This window comes from Triplophysa rosa, linkage group LG17, assembly GCF_024868665.1.
Source record: "Triplophysa rosa linkage group LG17, Trosa_1v2, whole genome shotgun sequence".
NCBI lineage: Eukaryota > Metazoa > Chordata > Actinopteri > Cypriniformes > Nemacheilidae > Triplophysa > Triplophysa rosa.
In genome coordinates, this window is record NC_079906.1 from 2,795,155 (window position 1) to 2,811,066 (window position 15,912).

General features: G+C 36.4%; 3 protein-coding genes across 5 annotated transcripts in view; 2 read left to right on the top strand and 1 right to left on the bottom strand.

Annotated features, from left to right (window-relative positions):
• The window catches only part of plod1a (procollagen-lysine, 2-oxoglutarate 5-dioxygenase 1a), a 29,860-nt gene extending 26,497 nt beyond the window's left edge, over positions 1–3,363 (bottom strand). The window contains exons 1-4 of the mRNA XM_057356042.1: positions 3,158–3,363; positions 2,373–2,464; positions 1,467–1,600; positions 1,195–1,358 (exon numbers count right to left, since the gene is read on the bottom strand). Coding sequence (XP_057212025.1) covers positions 1,195–1,358; positions 1,467–1,600; positions 2,373–2,464; positions 3,158–3,245 — 478 coding nt within the window. The 5' untranslated portion in view covers positions 3,246–3,363. The remainder of the gene's footprint in view (positions 1–1,194; positions 1,359–1,466; positions 1,601–2,372; positions 2,465–3,157) is intronic.
• A 1,255-nt stretch (positions 3,364–4,618) lies between these two features.
• On the top strand, positions 4,619–10,362 carry kiaa2013 (KIAA2013 ortholog). Of its 3 annotated transcripts, XM_057356048.1 has the most exons (4): positions 4,619–6,153; positions 6,436–7,289; positions 8,024–8,118; positions 9,311–10,362. In XM_057356048.1, the coding sequence occupies exons 1-3, from the start codon at positions 5,208–5,210 to the stop codon at positions 8,084–8,086; spliced, it is 1,863 nt and encodes a 620-aa protein (XP_057212031.1). In that variant the 5' UTR covers positions 4,619–5,207; the 3' UTR covers positions 8,087–8,118; positions 9,311–10,362. The 3 variants fall into 3 exon arrangements, with proteins under 3 accessions (XP_057212031.1, XP_057212032.1, XP_057212030.1); XM_057356049.1 differs by lacking the exon at positions 8,024–8,118; XM_057356047.1 differs by lacking the exon at positions 9,311–10,362 and having other exon boundaries at positions 8,024–8,934.
• Positions 10,363–11,478: 1,116 nt separating this feature from the next.
• Positions 11,479–15,903, top strand: tprg1l (tumor protein p63 regulated 1-like). Its single transcript, XM_057356051.1, has 6 exons — positions 11,479–11,769; positions 12,204–12,295; positions 12,845–12,895; positions 12,966–13,091; positions 13,823–13,976; positions 14,272–15,903. Exons 1-6 carry the CDS (start codon positions 11,578–11,580, stop codon positions 14,464–14,466), a joined length of 810 nt encoding a protein of 269 aa, XP_057212034.1. The 5' UTR covers positions 11,479–11,577; the 3' UTR covers positions 14,467–15,903.
• Positions 15,904–15,912: the final 9 nt, after the last annotated feature.

Below are 15,912 nucleotides of genomic sequence, written 5' to 3' on the forward strand. Positions count from 1 at the left end.
TCCAGGCTTCTGATTGGCCAACACGACTTTATGGTTATGGTTATATCGCCACCTGTTGGTTTGGCATGCTTTTGACATCGCTTTATAACGTGTTTTTGCGTTTTCGTGTGGACGCAATTTTATTTTTCAAACGAAGAAGAAAAACTCTGTTAATAAAAATACCCATGTACCTGTGAACTAGGCCTTAGTCTTCTGTGTTCCCATTTACCCAAGTTCCTTATTAGTTAATTAGCTCCTCGCTTGTTTCTGTTTTCCTTGATTACGTTCCCCCTGGTATTTAAGCCCCTTGTTTTGCTTTGTTACTTTGTCTGGTATTATGTTGTGGTTGATGTTTGTTCCTGTGAGATCCAGTGCCTTTTCTTTGTGGATTTATTAAATTACTACAATTTGATTGTACTTCTTTGTTTGCTATATAATCCACAGTTAAATGTAAGAAAGGTCAAACATTTTAATACAATACTTTGACCCTTGTTGTTTTAAGTGATGTGCACAAGTCAACTCAAAGACACAAAAAAGTGACACCGTCACTACTTAAGCATCTTCTATGCTCTCACAGTGCTCAGGAATGGTTTAAAAATGACAGTGCGGGACGAGAGGGTCTCGAGACTCACTTTACATAACAGAAATTGCCGTGCCAACTTGCAAGTGTAAACAATCGCATGTTTACATTAAAAAACAATGAAAAGTGCAGCCCTGCAATGGGAATAACACATTCTCAGTGAGTTGCCTTTTACAGTCTTTCTCGTTCATTCACATGCACATCCTGCCTCATTATTTCTCACTTATAACTTCACTCAAGCAGCACAGTGCAAATTTAAAAGATGTGACGGTTTGGAATTAGTAGCGGTGGCTTGTTTAACTGTTATGCTGGGCTGGAATTCGTGGCAGAAGAAAGCAGTTCCCCAGTTCCTTTAAAAACCAAGGGTTTTAAAGACACTCTGATGTTGTTTCTGATTTATCTACACATTTGTGCCATCGAACTGTTGTATAAATGCAATATCGCTCTCGTAGTCATGTGATAGGGCTCTATATCAGCATGGCTGTGATTGCCTCCGGCCTCGTGCCTCTGGCCTAATCACAACCATGCTGATATAGAGCCATATCACACTCCTACTCGAGTGATATTGCATTAATATACCCTGAATATAATTGTCTACAATGTAAAACAATGTAAGATAATCCAAGTTATCCAACCTCCTGCTCCGAGAAACCGTTTCCCTTCCCTAACGTGAGGATGTTTGTCTTCCAGGTGGCGGTCTGGCCATATAAGAGTTTCGGCAGAAAACACAACTTTGTGCTTGGTTTGCTGAAACTTCTTTAGCAGCTCTTTTCGACCAGAAGAAAAGATAACATCGTAGCTGTGAAAATACAGAACAAATAACTGTTATGTCAATGATGAAAACTCTTAACGCTCCAATAAGCAGTTTAAAAGTTACATTTACTAGTATGATGTAGGAGATAACTACCTATCCACAAACAGAATAACTTTGTTGTCTTCTGTTATCTCATCCAAAGCAAACTTCAGCAGACGCACTTTCTGTCCTCCACCTGGAGGAGACATGTAATCTCCACCCTTCCATACTTCACCCATCCCAAGTACCTAAAAAAACACCAAAAGAGTGTTCACTGTTATTCTGTAGATTATAGTGCTTGATGTTGGGACCATATGCCCTCCCCATTGTCAAATTCTATGTCAGGCTGCTTTGCAACAATGCATGGTTTTCAAAAACACCATTCTTACTTTTTTAAGTTCAGTTTTTTAAATTCAGTACCATTATGGGTACTGAATCTATTTTAATTTGTTTGCTGATTTGACTTTTTAGCATGATTGTTTAAGAGTTTATTGTATTTTTTGTTTATATATGTGTATATATACAGCCGCGGAAAAAATTAAGAGACCATTTCTAAATTATTTTCAGTTTTTCTAAATTTACTATTTATAGGTATGTGTTTCAGTAAAAGTATCATTTTTGTTTCATTCTGTGAACTACTAACAATTATTCTCCCAAATTTCAAATGAACATTTTGTTTCTATTTGCAGAAAATGAAAACTAGGTTAACTGCTCAAAATAACAAAAAATATGCTCTTTATGTTTTCAGACCTCAAATACTGCAAAGAAAACAAGTTCATATTCACTTTTAAGCAATAAAACAGTAATATTTGTACATGTTGAAAAGTTCAAAAATATTTTTTTATGTGATCACCTGGATTTTTATCAGTTTGTATGTGTCTTGTATGGCATGCTGTCAGTCTTTTACATTGCTGTAAAGGTTTGATTTTGTTGAAATTCAACAGACACTGGACTAAAAAGGCCACAATACATCTACAAATGCTGCTGAAATGAAAATTTAAAATGGTCTATGAACTTTACCTTAACACTGTAATTGAAATGCTGTAGAGATCTAATGAAACGTTTGAATCCATCAGTCTCCTGTGTGGCTACAGTCAGCACAAGAAGATCTCCTGAGAAGAAAAAACGCACAAGTTAAAGTAAATGCGGCCAATGTTTGTCAAAACATCTCCACAGCTGTACTGCTCCTCTGCCTACGTGCCAACAGAACACTGTCTAATGGGTATTTCACATCCTTTCCTCCTCTCTCAGAGTAAGACAGCACAGCTGGAATATTTAAATATATATTCAGTTTTCACGCCTGGTGCAAGACATCTAATTTTACAGGAATATGCAGAGAGATTATTTTGTATACACGACTCAGTGTATATGCTTGAAATCTAAAAACAATATTGGTCGTGTTTAGAAAACTTAAGCGCTGCTGTGTTACAATATAACAAATATATTGTTGAAAGCATGCTGCTCCTGTGCAGTAGGCTAAACATTGTTGGGAACTGAGAGATTAATTTACTTTTTGCAGTAATTCGCGGTGTTTTGTAATTGTTCATCATTGTAAACTCAAAATGTGTGCCAAAGTAATTTCACACGGATCTGTAATGATATCCGCACGAGCGGTCCACGTCAGCGGTATGTGGGAACGTGCATAATTCCCAACTAACTGTGATCAAAGCATCTGATGGATTTGATATACAGATAACAAATCATTGTAGCATTGCGGTAGTGAAATGCATTATCAAATACACGTAACGGCGTGATTGAAGACGTATTAAACGTATTAAGACATTAAACCGAAATCACTGCCTTACCCTCGGGGATCGAGTCCTGCTGGTTACAGTAAAGCGTAGAAAATAACGCTAACAAACACACAAGGAAGACTGAAATTGTTTCTCTCATGTTTGATTCGATTTTCTTCAACCCACTACAATGACGGCGACTGATAAAAACAGGCTTTTCTCGAGAGAAAGTTAGTTGTTAATGCCGTTCAACATTTCCAGCCTACTTCTGCATTAACTCCGCCCTCGACTCCCACCCTCAGCATACTCTTATAAACTCAGCACATCCAGAACCGGAACAATCCATTGTTTCTTTTTTATTTGTCTTTAAAAAATGATTTAATACTAATAATAATTTAATTCATATTTCAAAATACGAAAAGATTACAAAGCATTTCCTTTCGTGGTTGTTTCGTTTGAAAGGGTGGAATTTTCTTATTTTCCCTATTTAAACTAAAGACATTTAAAAAAATACATAGGCCTATATAGACAACAGTAATTTTTAGGTTAATTAATTTTAATAGGAGACAAAATGTACAATGGAAACGATACTGATTAACATACTTACTATCCAGCATTCTCCATTTCTCAAATCACTTAATAATGGTCCAGTTGGCAAAATCAAACAGAGGTACATCAAATAAATTATGATATAATATGACATATAATAAAATAATATATATAATAAAATTAACAACCAATATCACATTTAGTAGGTTACTAACCAATTATGTTCATTTGTGAATATATAAAGGTAAATAGAGATTTGTTTTGTAAGAAAAGTTTTGTAAGACTACTAATTAAATCATTAATATTGTATAACTGATATAAAACGTAGCCTACAGAATTGTATAGTCGACAAATTGCAATAAACATTTGTTTTAAAAGCAACGTTTTAGCATGAAATAGGCTAATAATTTTGTCTATGTTAACTGACGTTACCCCTTTCATTTCCTCATAAGTTACTTGTCATATGAATAATGTAAGGTTTAGATCTATGTATTTGTATAAATATGATTAACAGAATTATAAGAGATAAGAAGATATAGATAAGAACTTTTAGATTCTTGTGTGTCTATGTTCTCATTTTTATTGATACAATAATCCTGTTGGCTCAGTGGTTGCGTTAGCAGCGCAAAAGGTTGTGGATTTGATTCCCAGGAAACACACGTACTGACACAATGTAGGCCTATAACCTGAAAAAGCCAAAAATGCATAAATGTAATTATAATTTTGTGAACGTCAGCACAGCAACTAACATAACTTAATACATAATACTCAACTTTAATTTAAACCAAATACTTTTTAGAACGTTATATATAAAACTTTAATGAGTTGTAAGTATTATGCGCTGATCCAGAATCTGCCTTAAAGTCCTGTGTTAGTTTCCAAGGGACATAACACATGCAGACGTCTGATCGTGGAACAGTGACGTGCTTGAACTACGACAGTTCTTGAACTACGACAGTTCCGGTGTTTTTACGGCAATCTGATTTCCTCCCGCAAACACGAGAGATGTCAGCTGGCTGAGAGAGATGACAGGAACACACCAAAAATAAACAACCCCAGACAAACATTAATCGACGCGAATGTCGTTCGAGCTTCAGAAAATAAATCTAAAAAGTCAACGTGAGCCGGGTGAGCAGAATTGCATCGTTATTGACTATTGAGCTGACTGACAAAAATAACAGCAACTGCATAAATGCAAACACAACAGAGCAAGTGGATCATTTGTCATGTATTTGGATGCACATTTAGCATAAAATCGACAAACTGGAAAGACTGAAGACCCAAGGAGCCGAGAAATATGTTTAATACTTCTTGTTACAGGAAGTAGATTTGCCTCAATAAATTTGATAAACGTAACGTTAGTTGTCTATTACGGCAGCTTGTCGCTCTTGTTTGTTGTTTTTCAAGTTAAACTTGATAAGTTCATATTGTTATGCCTGTCAGAGCTGTTTGCCACTCCTAGCATTGACTGTTTGCAGGAAGTCACTCATGCACAATAGAGTGATCACTACGGAAGACGGCAGCAGTTTATGAGTAATCTATTAAAGATCTTTTGGAGCAAAAGACAGAGATCATGTGGCTGCAGCAGAGATTAAAGGGCCTGCCTGGTTTGCTTTCGAGCAGCTGGGCCCGCCGTGTTTTAGTTGGATTACTGCTTTTTCTCTTTTTTTACTGGTACTTGAGCTCAGATGGGATCCTTAGGTTTCTGAGCCTCTCCGGGGAATCTAGGGGAGCTGCGGGGGTGTGTTTGCAGACTGATATTCACAGGTGGATGTCCCTGGTTGACAGGGGGGAGGGAGTGGTTTTCACTCCTAAGACAAAAGAATCAGAACCGTTAGTTGTTGGCAATGGGCATTTTTTAATTGATGTGGACTCGAACAAACTCTGGGTAGCTTCATCTTCACAGCCTAGCTCTGCACCCGTTCACCAAACAGATTACTCCCCAATAGTGAGGCTTCAGATGCCAGGAGCTCATTTGGAGGCGAGGGCCATGATGCTTTGGTACAGAAAAGGCTCCGTGCTATCTTCTCGGTGCATTCTGATGGGTAATTCTCAGTCATCTCGAGATTGTCTCGTTGTGCGAGAGGAGTTTGTCGCCCATCGAAGCCGACCCAATGTTTATCTTCAGAGGATTCACATATCAAATCCTACAGACCACATGGTTTCATTTGACGTGTCCATGGAGTCTCCTTCGTTTAGGAGCACCATGGAGAAGATGGAAGATAAAGAATGCATGCTGTCCTCAGGTAGGGTGCTCACGGAGAAGAAAGATATTGTGTTGGTTGTGGTAGCAACGAAGCGACTGAGTACAAAGATCCAGATCCCTGCCAAATCGGAATATTCAGAAAACGTTGTGAGCGTGATTCACACCTCAGAGCCCACTGAGGGCACCAAACTGGACGAGACACTCGGCAAGCTTAGAGAAGTAGTCAAGAAAGAGATGGTGGATGTTCTTCGACCTAATGTGGAAGAGTTAATGCAAGAGCACCAGCAAGCATGGGTTGATCTCTTCATATCTGGCAAGTAAACCGCTTTAACACATGGTGACCGCTCACATTATGGTGGCTACTGGGTGTTTAGAAAAAAAAACATTTTAATAGTAAATCGGTTTAATGAAATAGAAAATCAATTTAAATACTTCTATAAGAATAATTTGTGAACAACTTGTTGTAGTCTTAAGCTGTTACCTATAGTACCATATGTAAATGAAATTAAGGTGGCTTGACCAGTGTCAAATTCTGGTGACCAGAGTGGTGTAAACATGTGGTCACTCTTTCTTTGTACTGTTTTATGTTTTACAGGTGTCGAGATCAGAAAGATAACAGACATGCACACTCCGTCCAGTCGCACGGTCAACAACACCCTCTACTACATTCTCTCCACCTCCACAGCACCCCTGCTGGATCGGAGTCTCACCACAGAAGCGCACGAGAAGCTGGAGGCCAGTCTGAATTATGCTGACCACTGCTTCAGCGGTCATGCTACCATGCATGCTGAGAACCTGTGGCCAGAGCGCCTAACCAACGTAGCTCAAATTTTACAGCTTGTCAACCTCTGGAACTTGACATTCCAGAAAAGAGGCTGCAAGGTGCTTGTTGCAGCAGGCGCTCATGGTATGATGCAGGGCATGGTGCTTAGTTTCGGAGGTCTGCAGTTCACCGAAAACCATCTCCAATTTCAGGCCGACCCTGACGTTCTTCATAACAGCTACTCTTTGAGAGGTATCCGTTACAATAAAGACCTCATCAACTTGGCCGTGTTGCAGGATGTTGAAGGAAAACCCTTCCTTCATATGTCTGTCAAACCCCAAGAGACACCTGTCAAGTTGTACGCCTGTGAAGCAGGGTGCATGAATGAGCCCGTGGAACTGACCTCAGAGCTGCGAGGTCACATGTTTCCTGTTATGGTAACCCAGCCCATAACTCCCCTACTGTACATCTCCACTGATCTCACTCACCTTCAGGACCTGAGGCACACCATGCACGTGAAGGCCATCTTGGCTCACGAGGACCACATGGCTAAACAGTACCCGGGCCTACCATTCCTTTTCTGGTTCAGTGTGGCGTCTCTAATCACACTCTTCCACCTGTTCCTTTTCAAACTCATCTACAATGAGTATTGTGGGCCAGGAGCCAAGCCACTCTTCAGAAGCAAGGTATAGACGGCCAGAGCAAGACACTGTATTTTTGAGGTGGTATTGGTGGTGTGGTGTCTCCTCTTTTTTCTCCTTTAATTTGATCTAACTCAAATTCTGCTTCTGACAATGAGTAATAATTGGATTATTTGGGTGTTTTCTGCTACTTGATTGAAAGCACCAGTGCTGTAGAGCGGTTTTCCTCATTTTTCAACACAATTGGTTCTGATTTGTGTAATAAATGATCATTGTGAAGATTTATCATATTTATTTTTTATTACAAAATGATATTTTCCTTTTGCAAAGATTGAAGGGCAGCATGTTGATCAGTCATTTTAGAATCCAATTTATTCAAACAGACCAGCTCCATTTTCTATTTGTAGAACTTTCAAAGCTCAAAACACCTGTTTGGAGTATTTAATTTCATTGTGATGTGATACTGAGTCAGGATTCTAATTTTATTTGATTCCAAATTTGTGTGTAAAATTTTCACTGGTGCCTTCAAGTCTTTCTTCTTCCAAGTTGGTTTAAGGGGGGTTTTGTTTCAATGAATTCTGCTTTTCTGCCAAATCTTTTTTTTTGGTTTACATTCTGCTTCTTTTTATACAGAGTCTCACATGTGATTTAAATGTTTAACTTTTCTTCAACATTGAATACCTTGTTGATATGAATCTGTTGCTGCTATGGAAAATTTAAACCCAAATAAAGTAGGCATCATCTTTTTCTCACTAATCACCATTACACACTATCTATAGTCATCAATCCCAGAAGGCAATTGTACTGGAAGGCCTGATAGCAGGAGAGAAGAACAACTATAGATATATATATAGAGAGAGAGAGAGAAAGAGAGGTACGCTCCTAGTCTAAACTATTTATGTCAAATACTGTTTCACATAATCCAGTTTTTTTAAGGATCTGTATTGTTTGCGGTGTGGATCTCAAAGTTTTCAGTGTTGAAGTGCAGAAGTAACGTGTATAAATATTTTAATTTGTACAAATTGAAATATAATTTTTTGCAGTGTTGCTGTTGTGTTTTATATTGCTTTAGTTTGATTAAATGAACGAATCAACAGTTAGATATGCCTCTTTTATATAATATAATTATATAAATATTTATATTTGATAGAGCTTGTTTCCAAAATAAGATAAAAAATGTTTTTTATTATGTTATCATGTTTTTATTGTGTTAGTTAGCTGTATTCTTTTAGTTATTATGGCTTAAATTTGCAAAACAAACCAACTTCAGTTTGATTGATATTAATTGGAATGCATAAAAAAATGAATTTTGTTATCTCATTTTGGAAATAAACTCTTCATTTATTTATTGTGTCATTTCTGTAAGTAGTGTAACCAGACAGAATTGCAAATTTAATTTTTATGTTTTCAAACAAGTTTGCTGTAGACTCATTGATTGAGACAAGTTTTCTCTGTCCTCTTACCAGGATGGTAAACATACAGAGCAATGTTTTTATAACACTGTTACTACACTTCTTGGGAAATATGCATTTTAAACCAGGACAGGACAAAACTGTATTGATTACAAAGTTGATTGTTACAAAGTTTCAGGAGATTTTGATTTAACAAGCTGGTACAAAAATGAAAATATTAACAATCAATTCCAAAGGGAAAAAGAAAGCATGCACTCAATAAAGAAAAAGTGTTTGTATCTTTGTCCTTGAGATTTTATGGGTACAGCACCATTGACTTAAATGTATTATAGTGTATAATAATCACTATTGGTGAAATTACTTTCAATTAAAGGCAACTCAGAGAAGGAAAGCAATTTTACAGTATTTGTATTTCATATTTCAAAGTTTTAGAAGCACACCAGTTGTTTTGTGAACTCTCGTGATACTTTAATGGTGCTTTTCAGAACTTTCCTAATTCAACTATTTCTCTAAAACTGGCAACAAAACAAAATCCTCAAATTAATGTATAATTTGAAGTCTAACCATGATCCACAATAAAGTCACAACTGCTTTCTAAATAATAACAAATGTATTTTGCACCCTAAATATTTACATTATGTATTATTTCAACAGGATGATATCACTTCTTGAAGCCTAATCCAGTGTTTGCAGAAGCAAAAAATATCTGGATGTCCCTCAGGATTGAGTTTGACACTGTTGCAGTGACAATTTTGCCTTTACATTTTGTGTATTTAATTAACACTTGTGATTGTTGTCCAGTTTATGTTTAATGGTTTCTTAGAGTTTGGTTAAGTTTTAAATTAACAATAAGAGTAAGAGATCAAATTTATGAAGGATCCAAACAAGTTTTGAATGAATTTATTCTTGTAGTTTATGAAGCAAATACAATAAAATCCTTGGAAAACGTCTGATATGCAGCTAATGTGCTAATCATCAAATTTTTGCATTGACTTGGTTTTAATCACTATCATATGCTGTTAAGTGTAAAGTTGCTATAGCACTGAACACTGGGACTTGTTCTGCTTCTGAAGTACTGATTGTATGAGGATGCCAGTTTGCCAGCTTTTGAACAAAAACAAATGTGTTGCCTATACCACCCGATCTGTCATATCAGTTTCTCCATGCAGAAGAAAGGTCTTGAAGAGTAGGTCATCTGCATACTTCCCCCAAAGAAAAGCACAAAGTTCCATTGTATAGTATCTGGAAATGAAAGAGAAAGATGAAAATAGTTTAAGAGATGGTTATGGAGAAAAATATTTACACACAATGGTGACACTGGTTAATATATCCCAGTGTTTGCCTGTCAGACAACAGTGAAAGACCTACTCCCTTTTAAATGAGGGTTTAAACTTGGGCAGCTAACGTTACATGCATTTGTATACAAAACTAACTGTCTAGTTTAAAAATATGGTAAAAAGCAATAATAGACAAGACATGCACGTTCAAAGAAAACAACTGTTAGCAGATCACATGTTTACTTAATCAGTTATTCAACTAAACGGCCTTTTCTGAGAATTGGGTTTAAAACATCACATTGCTGCTTAGATTACAATTCAAGTGTATTTAAAAGAAACGGTGTGCTGGCTCTTTCTTTTTGTTTTTGTCATAAATATGTATTGATGTAATGACATTATGCTTATAAATTATTAAATCAAAGACTCAATCACCTCAATACTATGTGTCTCACCTTGCCGCTTGTTATGAACCAAGAGGGATCTTTATGAGCACTATAACACACATACACACACTCACACAATGATCATCCATTATACACTAAGAGTATGAACAGTATGAGGTTTGTATGCTCATAGATGTCTTGACACAAAATGCCTGTATCTGGCACACCACACTGAAGCTATAAAAGGTTGAAAACAATACTTTCAACAAAGTGGGGCCCTTGATGCATCACTTAAAATCAACTGGGCTGTTAAAATCAATTAACATATAAGCAGCCATCATAATTAAAGGGACAGCTCACCCAATAATAAAAATTCTGTAATAATTTACTTACCCTCTAGTTGTTCCAAATCTGTATACATTTCTTTGTTCTGATGAACACAGAGAAATATATTTGGAAGAATGCTTGTAACCAAACAGTCCTTGGCCACCATTGAATACCATAGAAGGAAAAATTACAAAAGTAGCCCCAGAATTGTTTACTTTCCCACATACTTCAAAATTCTCCTTTTGTGTAAAAACAGAACAAAGAAATGTATAAAGCAATTTTTCCTAGTATGGTAGTCAATGGTGGCCAAAAACCATTTGGTTACAAGCATTCTTTCAAATATCTTTCTCTGTGTTCATCAGAACAAAGAAATGTATTAAGAATACACAATAAGCAATAATTATCGAAAGGTTAATCAACAAATAAACAGAGAAACAACTTTGGGAAGATAGGATGCATCAATGCATCTGTACACTAGTTGCTGTTTCCGATGCCTAACCTTTCAATTCCGATTCCAGAATTCGAATTGATTTTCGATTCCCAACCTAAATGGGCAACAATGGTGGTTCTCCAACTGATGGCCGCCAGATGGAGCCAAACACTGTGGAACATTATTAAAAAGCGTTCAAACATTATGGCCGTTGTTCGTTAGTGTTAGTTCGTAGTGCATTCATAACTAAAATGTTTGGTTTTAGAAATGTATTAGTAAATGAGTAAATTATAACTACGATTACAGTTATAACAACATTATAATAAAATGTTACAGTATCATTTATTAATGTATAAAAATTGCAACGCAGTAACTAATTTATAAACTGAGCATATCCCTTTAAGACCTGAGTGGGCGTTCCCCTTACAACACAACATAACAGTGCGGCTGAGCGGAATCATTGCTTGTTAGCTACTGTATTTGCAGCTTTGCATCGACTGTGAGATGCTGCAACTGAACGACAGCGTAGATCCTGAGAGCCCGGGTGCGGCTGTTTTACACCCGGCTGACTGTGATGATGCAGTGGCCCTGGATGGAGCTTCAGTGGCCTGCTGCACCCCGCTACAAAAACTCACGCCTTTCCATGTCCACAACCCAACAATGCGAGCTAAAGTCAAAGATTATTTCGTCTTTAGGGTGAGTAGGTTTTAGCCTACTGTTAGCCTACTCCTAAAATCTGTTTTTTCTCTTTTTAAATTGTATTTTAAAAACTAGAAAGGTGGCCTATAAGGTTTTGAGCCACATCCATTTATTAGACACCCTTATAAACCCCTTTAAACTTAAGAGACATAACAATTTACAATAACTGATTTAGCCTATTATGAATAGATCAGTGACCTTAAAGATGATATAGTGCACACATTGACAAATAGGCCTACTGCTTTGGAAATTCAGGTATTTGATACATAAATATGTATATATATATATACTGCTTTTGCTGCATAATCCAGAAATAGTATATATTTATGTACAGTTATTCTGCCTCAGCTTCTGTGTTTTGAGTCTTGAGGTTTCAAGTTTTCAAGTCTTGAGGTTTCTAGTTTTTTCTAAAATGTTTGCTTTCGTTTTAGACAGGTACCATAGAGCAGGCGGTTAATGACATCCGCACAGTTGCTTTGCCTTCACAAGATGGAGAAGTTCTTAGTGTGTGGCTCTTGGCGGAGTGAGTCCATATTGTACAAAAATACTGTTTCAATTTGTGGAAACAACGCATGCAGTTGGAAATGATCAGAAAGTCCCTCAATTTAATTTAATAGTTGTCTTACAAAAATAACCTTGTTTTTGAACATGTTGGACAAAATGCTAAACTTAAAGTATTTTCTGGACACAAACTACAGTAAATCAGGGAGTAAGGGACAGGTTTTATTTAAATATACAAAAAATACGTAAGATATCTCACAGGAGATAAAGCACACATTAACTACTATTTATTCTGTTGATAATATGTGACCCTGTCTGTGAAAACCCACATTTGTGATCTACATAATACAAATAACATTATCTAAAAATATAACTTCGATATCTTAAATATTGACTGAGTAAGGCAATGTCAAAGATTTAAATCATAGTGAAATAATGTCTGACATCAAACTTTCATGCTCGTTATGGCAGGATTAGATTTTGATACCTTAGCCTGGTTTTCACAGACAGGGTCACATATTTGTTAATGTCAGTTTAGCCATATTTATGACTGCTTTATCCATTTCCACAGAATTGATCACTGGAACAATGAAAAAGAGAGACTGGTACTTATAACTGAGCGGTAAGAGCAAGAGAAAATACAGACAAGAGAATTTTAGATCAGTTTTAAAAGAGACATTGGTGTGTTCCAGGTCTTTGTTGGTGTGCAAATATGACTTTATAAACCTCCAGTGTCAGCAAGTGATTAGAATTTCTCTAAACGCTGTGGACACAATCTCTGTTGGCGAGTTTGAGTTTCCCCCAAAATCCTTTAACAAGTAAGACTTTTATTGACTCTTTGTTGTATATGTGTGCCTTATATATCTGCTGCTCTACATTTATTGTAGACAAATAAAGGTTATGTTCGAGTCAAAATTAAAAATGAACCTACTGTATTTAGTAGGCTAATAAACCACTTTGCAAGCTGTACACACTGGTCACCGGCACTTACAGTTTCATTTTCATTTATTTTATTTTTAAATCTTACATACATAAATAAATCTTAAATATAATAGTTTAACATTTTGATTCGGTTATAAATGCTCTGTTGATTGTGTTTCGTTCAAACGTTTATAGTGTTAGAAAACTGGAAGTTCTTCTGGACCTGCGTTGAATCAGCGTTGTTTACGTCATCCGAAGTGGTTTATACACAGTCACGATCTTATTGTTCATCAGCGCATGTCTTTTTAAACAAAGTAATGTTTGCCCATAAATTTACTAACTTTCTCCCTAATTTCCTTTCTAGTTGACATTACAAATTCCTCTCGTTTAACCCCTTTCTTCCACTCACCTTGTTCCTTTCCGTTATCTATCAGTTTTATGATCCAGTTGTAGTGAATTAAGTCCATCATACATACGATGCGTCACATTACTAAAGTGAATGATGGATGCTGTTTCACTGTAATTATTTATACATAGGCTACTGGTGTAGGTTATACAGTGTAACAAACACAAAAACTGTTTTAGTATATTATTGCAGGATTGTATGTGTATGTGTGTTTGTCTGAAGGAGAGAGGGAACTGGTATCCGTGTGCAGTGGGATAAGCGACCAAGAGCTTCGTTTATAAATCGCTGGAACCCGTGGTCTAGTGACATACCCTATGCTACCTTCACTGAACATCCTATGGCACATGCAGATGAAAAGGTGTCTTCCATCTGCCAGGTAAATGTTTTTTAATAAAACAAGTACATCCATCCTGTTATATTCTATAATAAAAGTAAAACAAATAGCTTTTATTTTTAATTTCCTTTATTTCGGTTAGCAAAAAACATCCCCTTTTACTGTTTTTAGTTTATATGTTGAGTTTTTGTCTCTCTCATCAAGAGGAAGTGTGATACACATGTCCAAGTGGCCCCAAAAGATTGTTACAAAGTTTAGCCGGAAGTTTAGTTTAGCAGTACAAAGTTTAGCCATGTAGATGAAAAAAGAAGGAAAATATTTGTGTTATGTCTTTCAGCTTGAAAACTTCAAGACCCAGCTCGTGCAAGCAGTGAAAAAGGCCCATAAAGAGTTCCCGATCCCTGGACGAGCTAATGGTGTGCTGATACTGGAGCGCCCACTTCTCATTGAAACTTACCTGGGCATTATGTCTTTAATCAACAATGAAGCCAAATTGGGCTACTCCATGACAAGAGGAAAAATTGGGTTTTAGCTACTGTCAGTATTGTGACAGTATGTGAGCTGTTTTGCTTGTTGGATGCTTGTGGTTTGTGAAATATGTTCACTGAATGTGCCTGGATGCACCCAATGCCAATCTTTGTGCCATCCATCCATTCACCCCATAAAAAAGCCATTGTAATGGCTAAATGGTTTGATGGTACATTTTGTGTGTGTGGCCTTGGCTAATGTTAAGATGATTAATGTTAAGTCTAAATGCACTGATCCTCTTTCTGCATGCTTTAACAACAGTTTTTAACAATTGACCAAAAACTGTCACAGTCCTTGACAACGGTGATGATTTGGGCAGTGACATTTTTATCACTACTTCTGTGCCCCTAGGTCAGGTTAACCATTTGCTTACCTTTAATCACTCCATAATCTTAAGCAAGGTGCTTGGATAGGGAATGAGACAGAATGCTTGTACAGGATTTTAAGGTTATTGATTTTTGAACAGATTGGCTTTTCACTAGAAACAAATAGTTTGTAATAGTCAAAGCGTATCACAAGAGAAAAGAAATCTATTTGCATGCCTTCTCAACTTTACAAAACATTCTTCAGCCTCTTACATTATGGTATTCTTCGACTATAGCTGCACAAAAAAGTTTCTGTTTATGTTCTGTTATTGTCTTTGTGGTAATTACTAAATAGTTGCTAAAAATGGACTCAGAATACTGTTTAACTTTGAGGCATAAACTTTGAGACTTTATTTGTGCCCAGATTGCCATCTGGTCATTGTCAAATGAGATCTCAAATATTTTAGGATTTAGATTAATATATACACTAAAAATGCTGGATTTTTCCAACCCAGTGATGGGTTCGTCCCCTTTTGACCCAATAACCCAGCATTTTTTGTGGATATCCGTAAGACCTTACATTCACAATATCAGCTGTTCTGTCTTGTATATCACAAACTATTGTATATTGTACTACATGTGCATTTCTGTGTTATGGTATGCTTGCTTTATTTGATAAATTAAGCCATAAAGTAATTGTTAATTTAATACATTTGTGATGATACTGTTAATTCCTCAGGTCAAGTTGGTCTTGCTTTAACTTGTTTGCTTGTGGATGCAAGATAAAGTGTAAGAGTCTATAAAGACTTTCCACTGTTGATTGATTACGGGTTGTGAGACTGAAACATTATCTTCACGCCCTTTTGCTTATTCTGGCAATGGAAGTAGTCTTATTTAATGGTTTTGACATTTGTTTAATCAGAGGCATTGTTGCGTAGTGTAAGCTTTTGTCATTTTAAAGTTGTGTATGCATGTTAGGTGTCAAATTGTTAAGTCATAGCTTTAAATCACCAAAATAACCCAAGCACTTTTGCAGTTCACAACCGTGTTGTTTATCCTGCGCAAAATTTCAGTATTTTGAAATTCATTTTATTGTAATAAAAAGACTTTCTAATACCCAAAGCAGCCGTTGTGGTTTAAATTGG

Bases quoted from the DNA above. Each gene is read 5' to 3' on its own strand.
- kiaa2013 (XM_057356048.1), top strand. From the start codon at position 5,208: ATGTGGCTGCAGCAGAGATTAAAGGGCCTGCCTGGTTTGCTTTCGAGC. The intron at 6,154-6,435 runs GCAAGTAAACCG...TATGTTTTACAG, and splicing joins GGTTGATCTCTTCATATCTG to GTGTCGAGATCAGAAAGATA. The intron at 7,290-8,023 runs GTATAGACGGCC...CACTATCTATAG, and splicing joins AGCCACTCTTCAGAAGCAAG to TCATCAATCCCAGAAGGCAA.
- tprg1l (XM_057356051.1), top strand. From the start codon at position 11,578: ATGCTGCAACTGAACGACAGCGTAGATCCTGAGAGCCCGGGTGCGGCT. The intron at 12,296-12,844 runs GTGAGTCCATAT...CCATTTCCACAG, and splicing joins AGTGTGTGGCTCTTGGCGGA to AATTGATCACTGGAACAATG. The intron at 12,896-12,965 runs GTAAGAGCAAGA...GGTGTGTTCCAG, and splicing joins CTGGTACTTATAACTGAGCG to GTCTTTGTTGGTGTGCAAAT.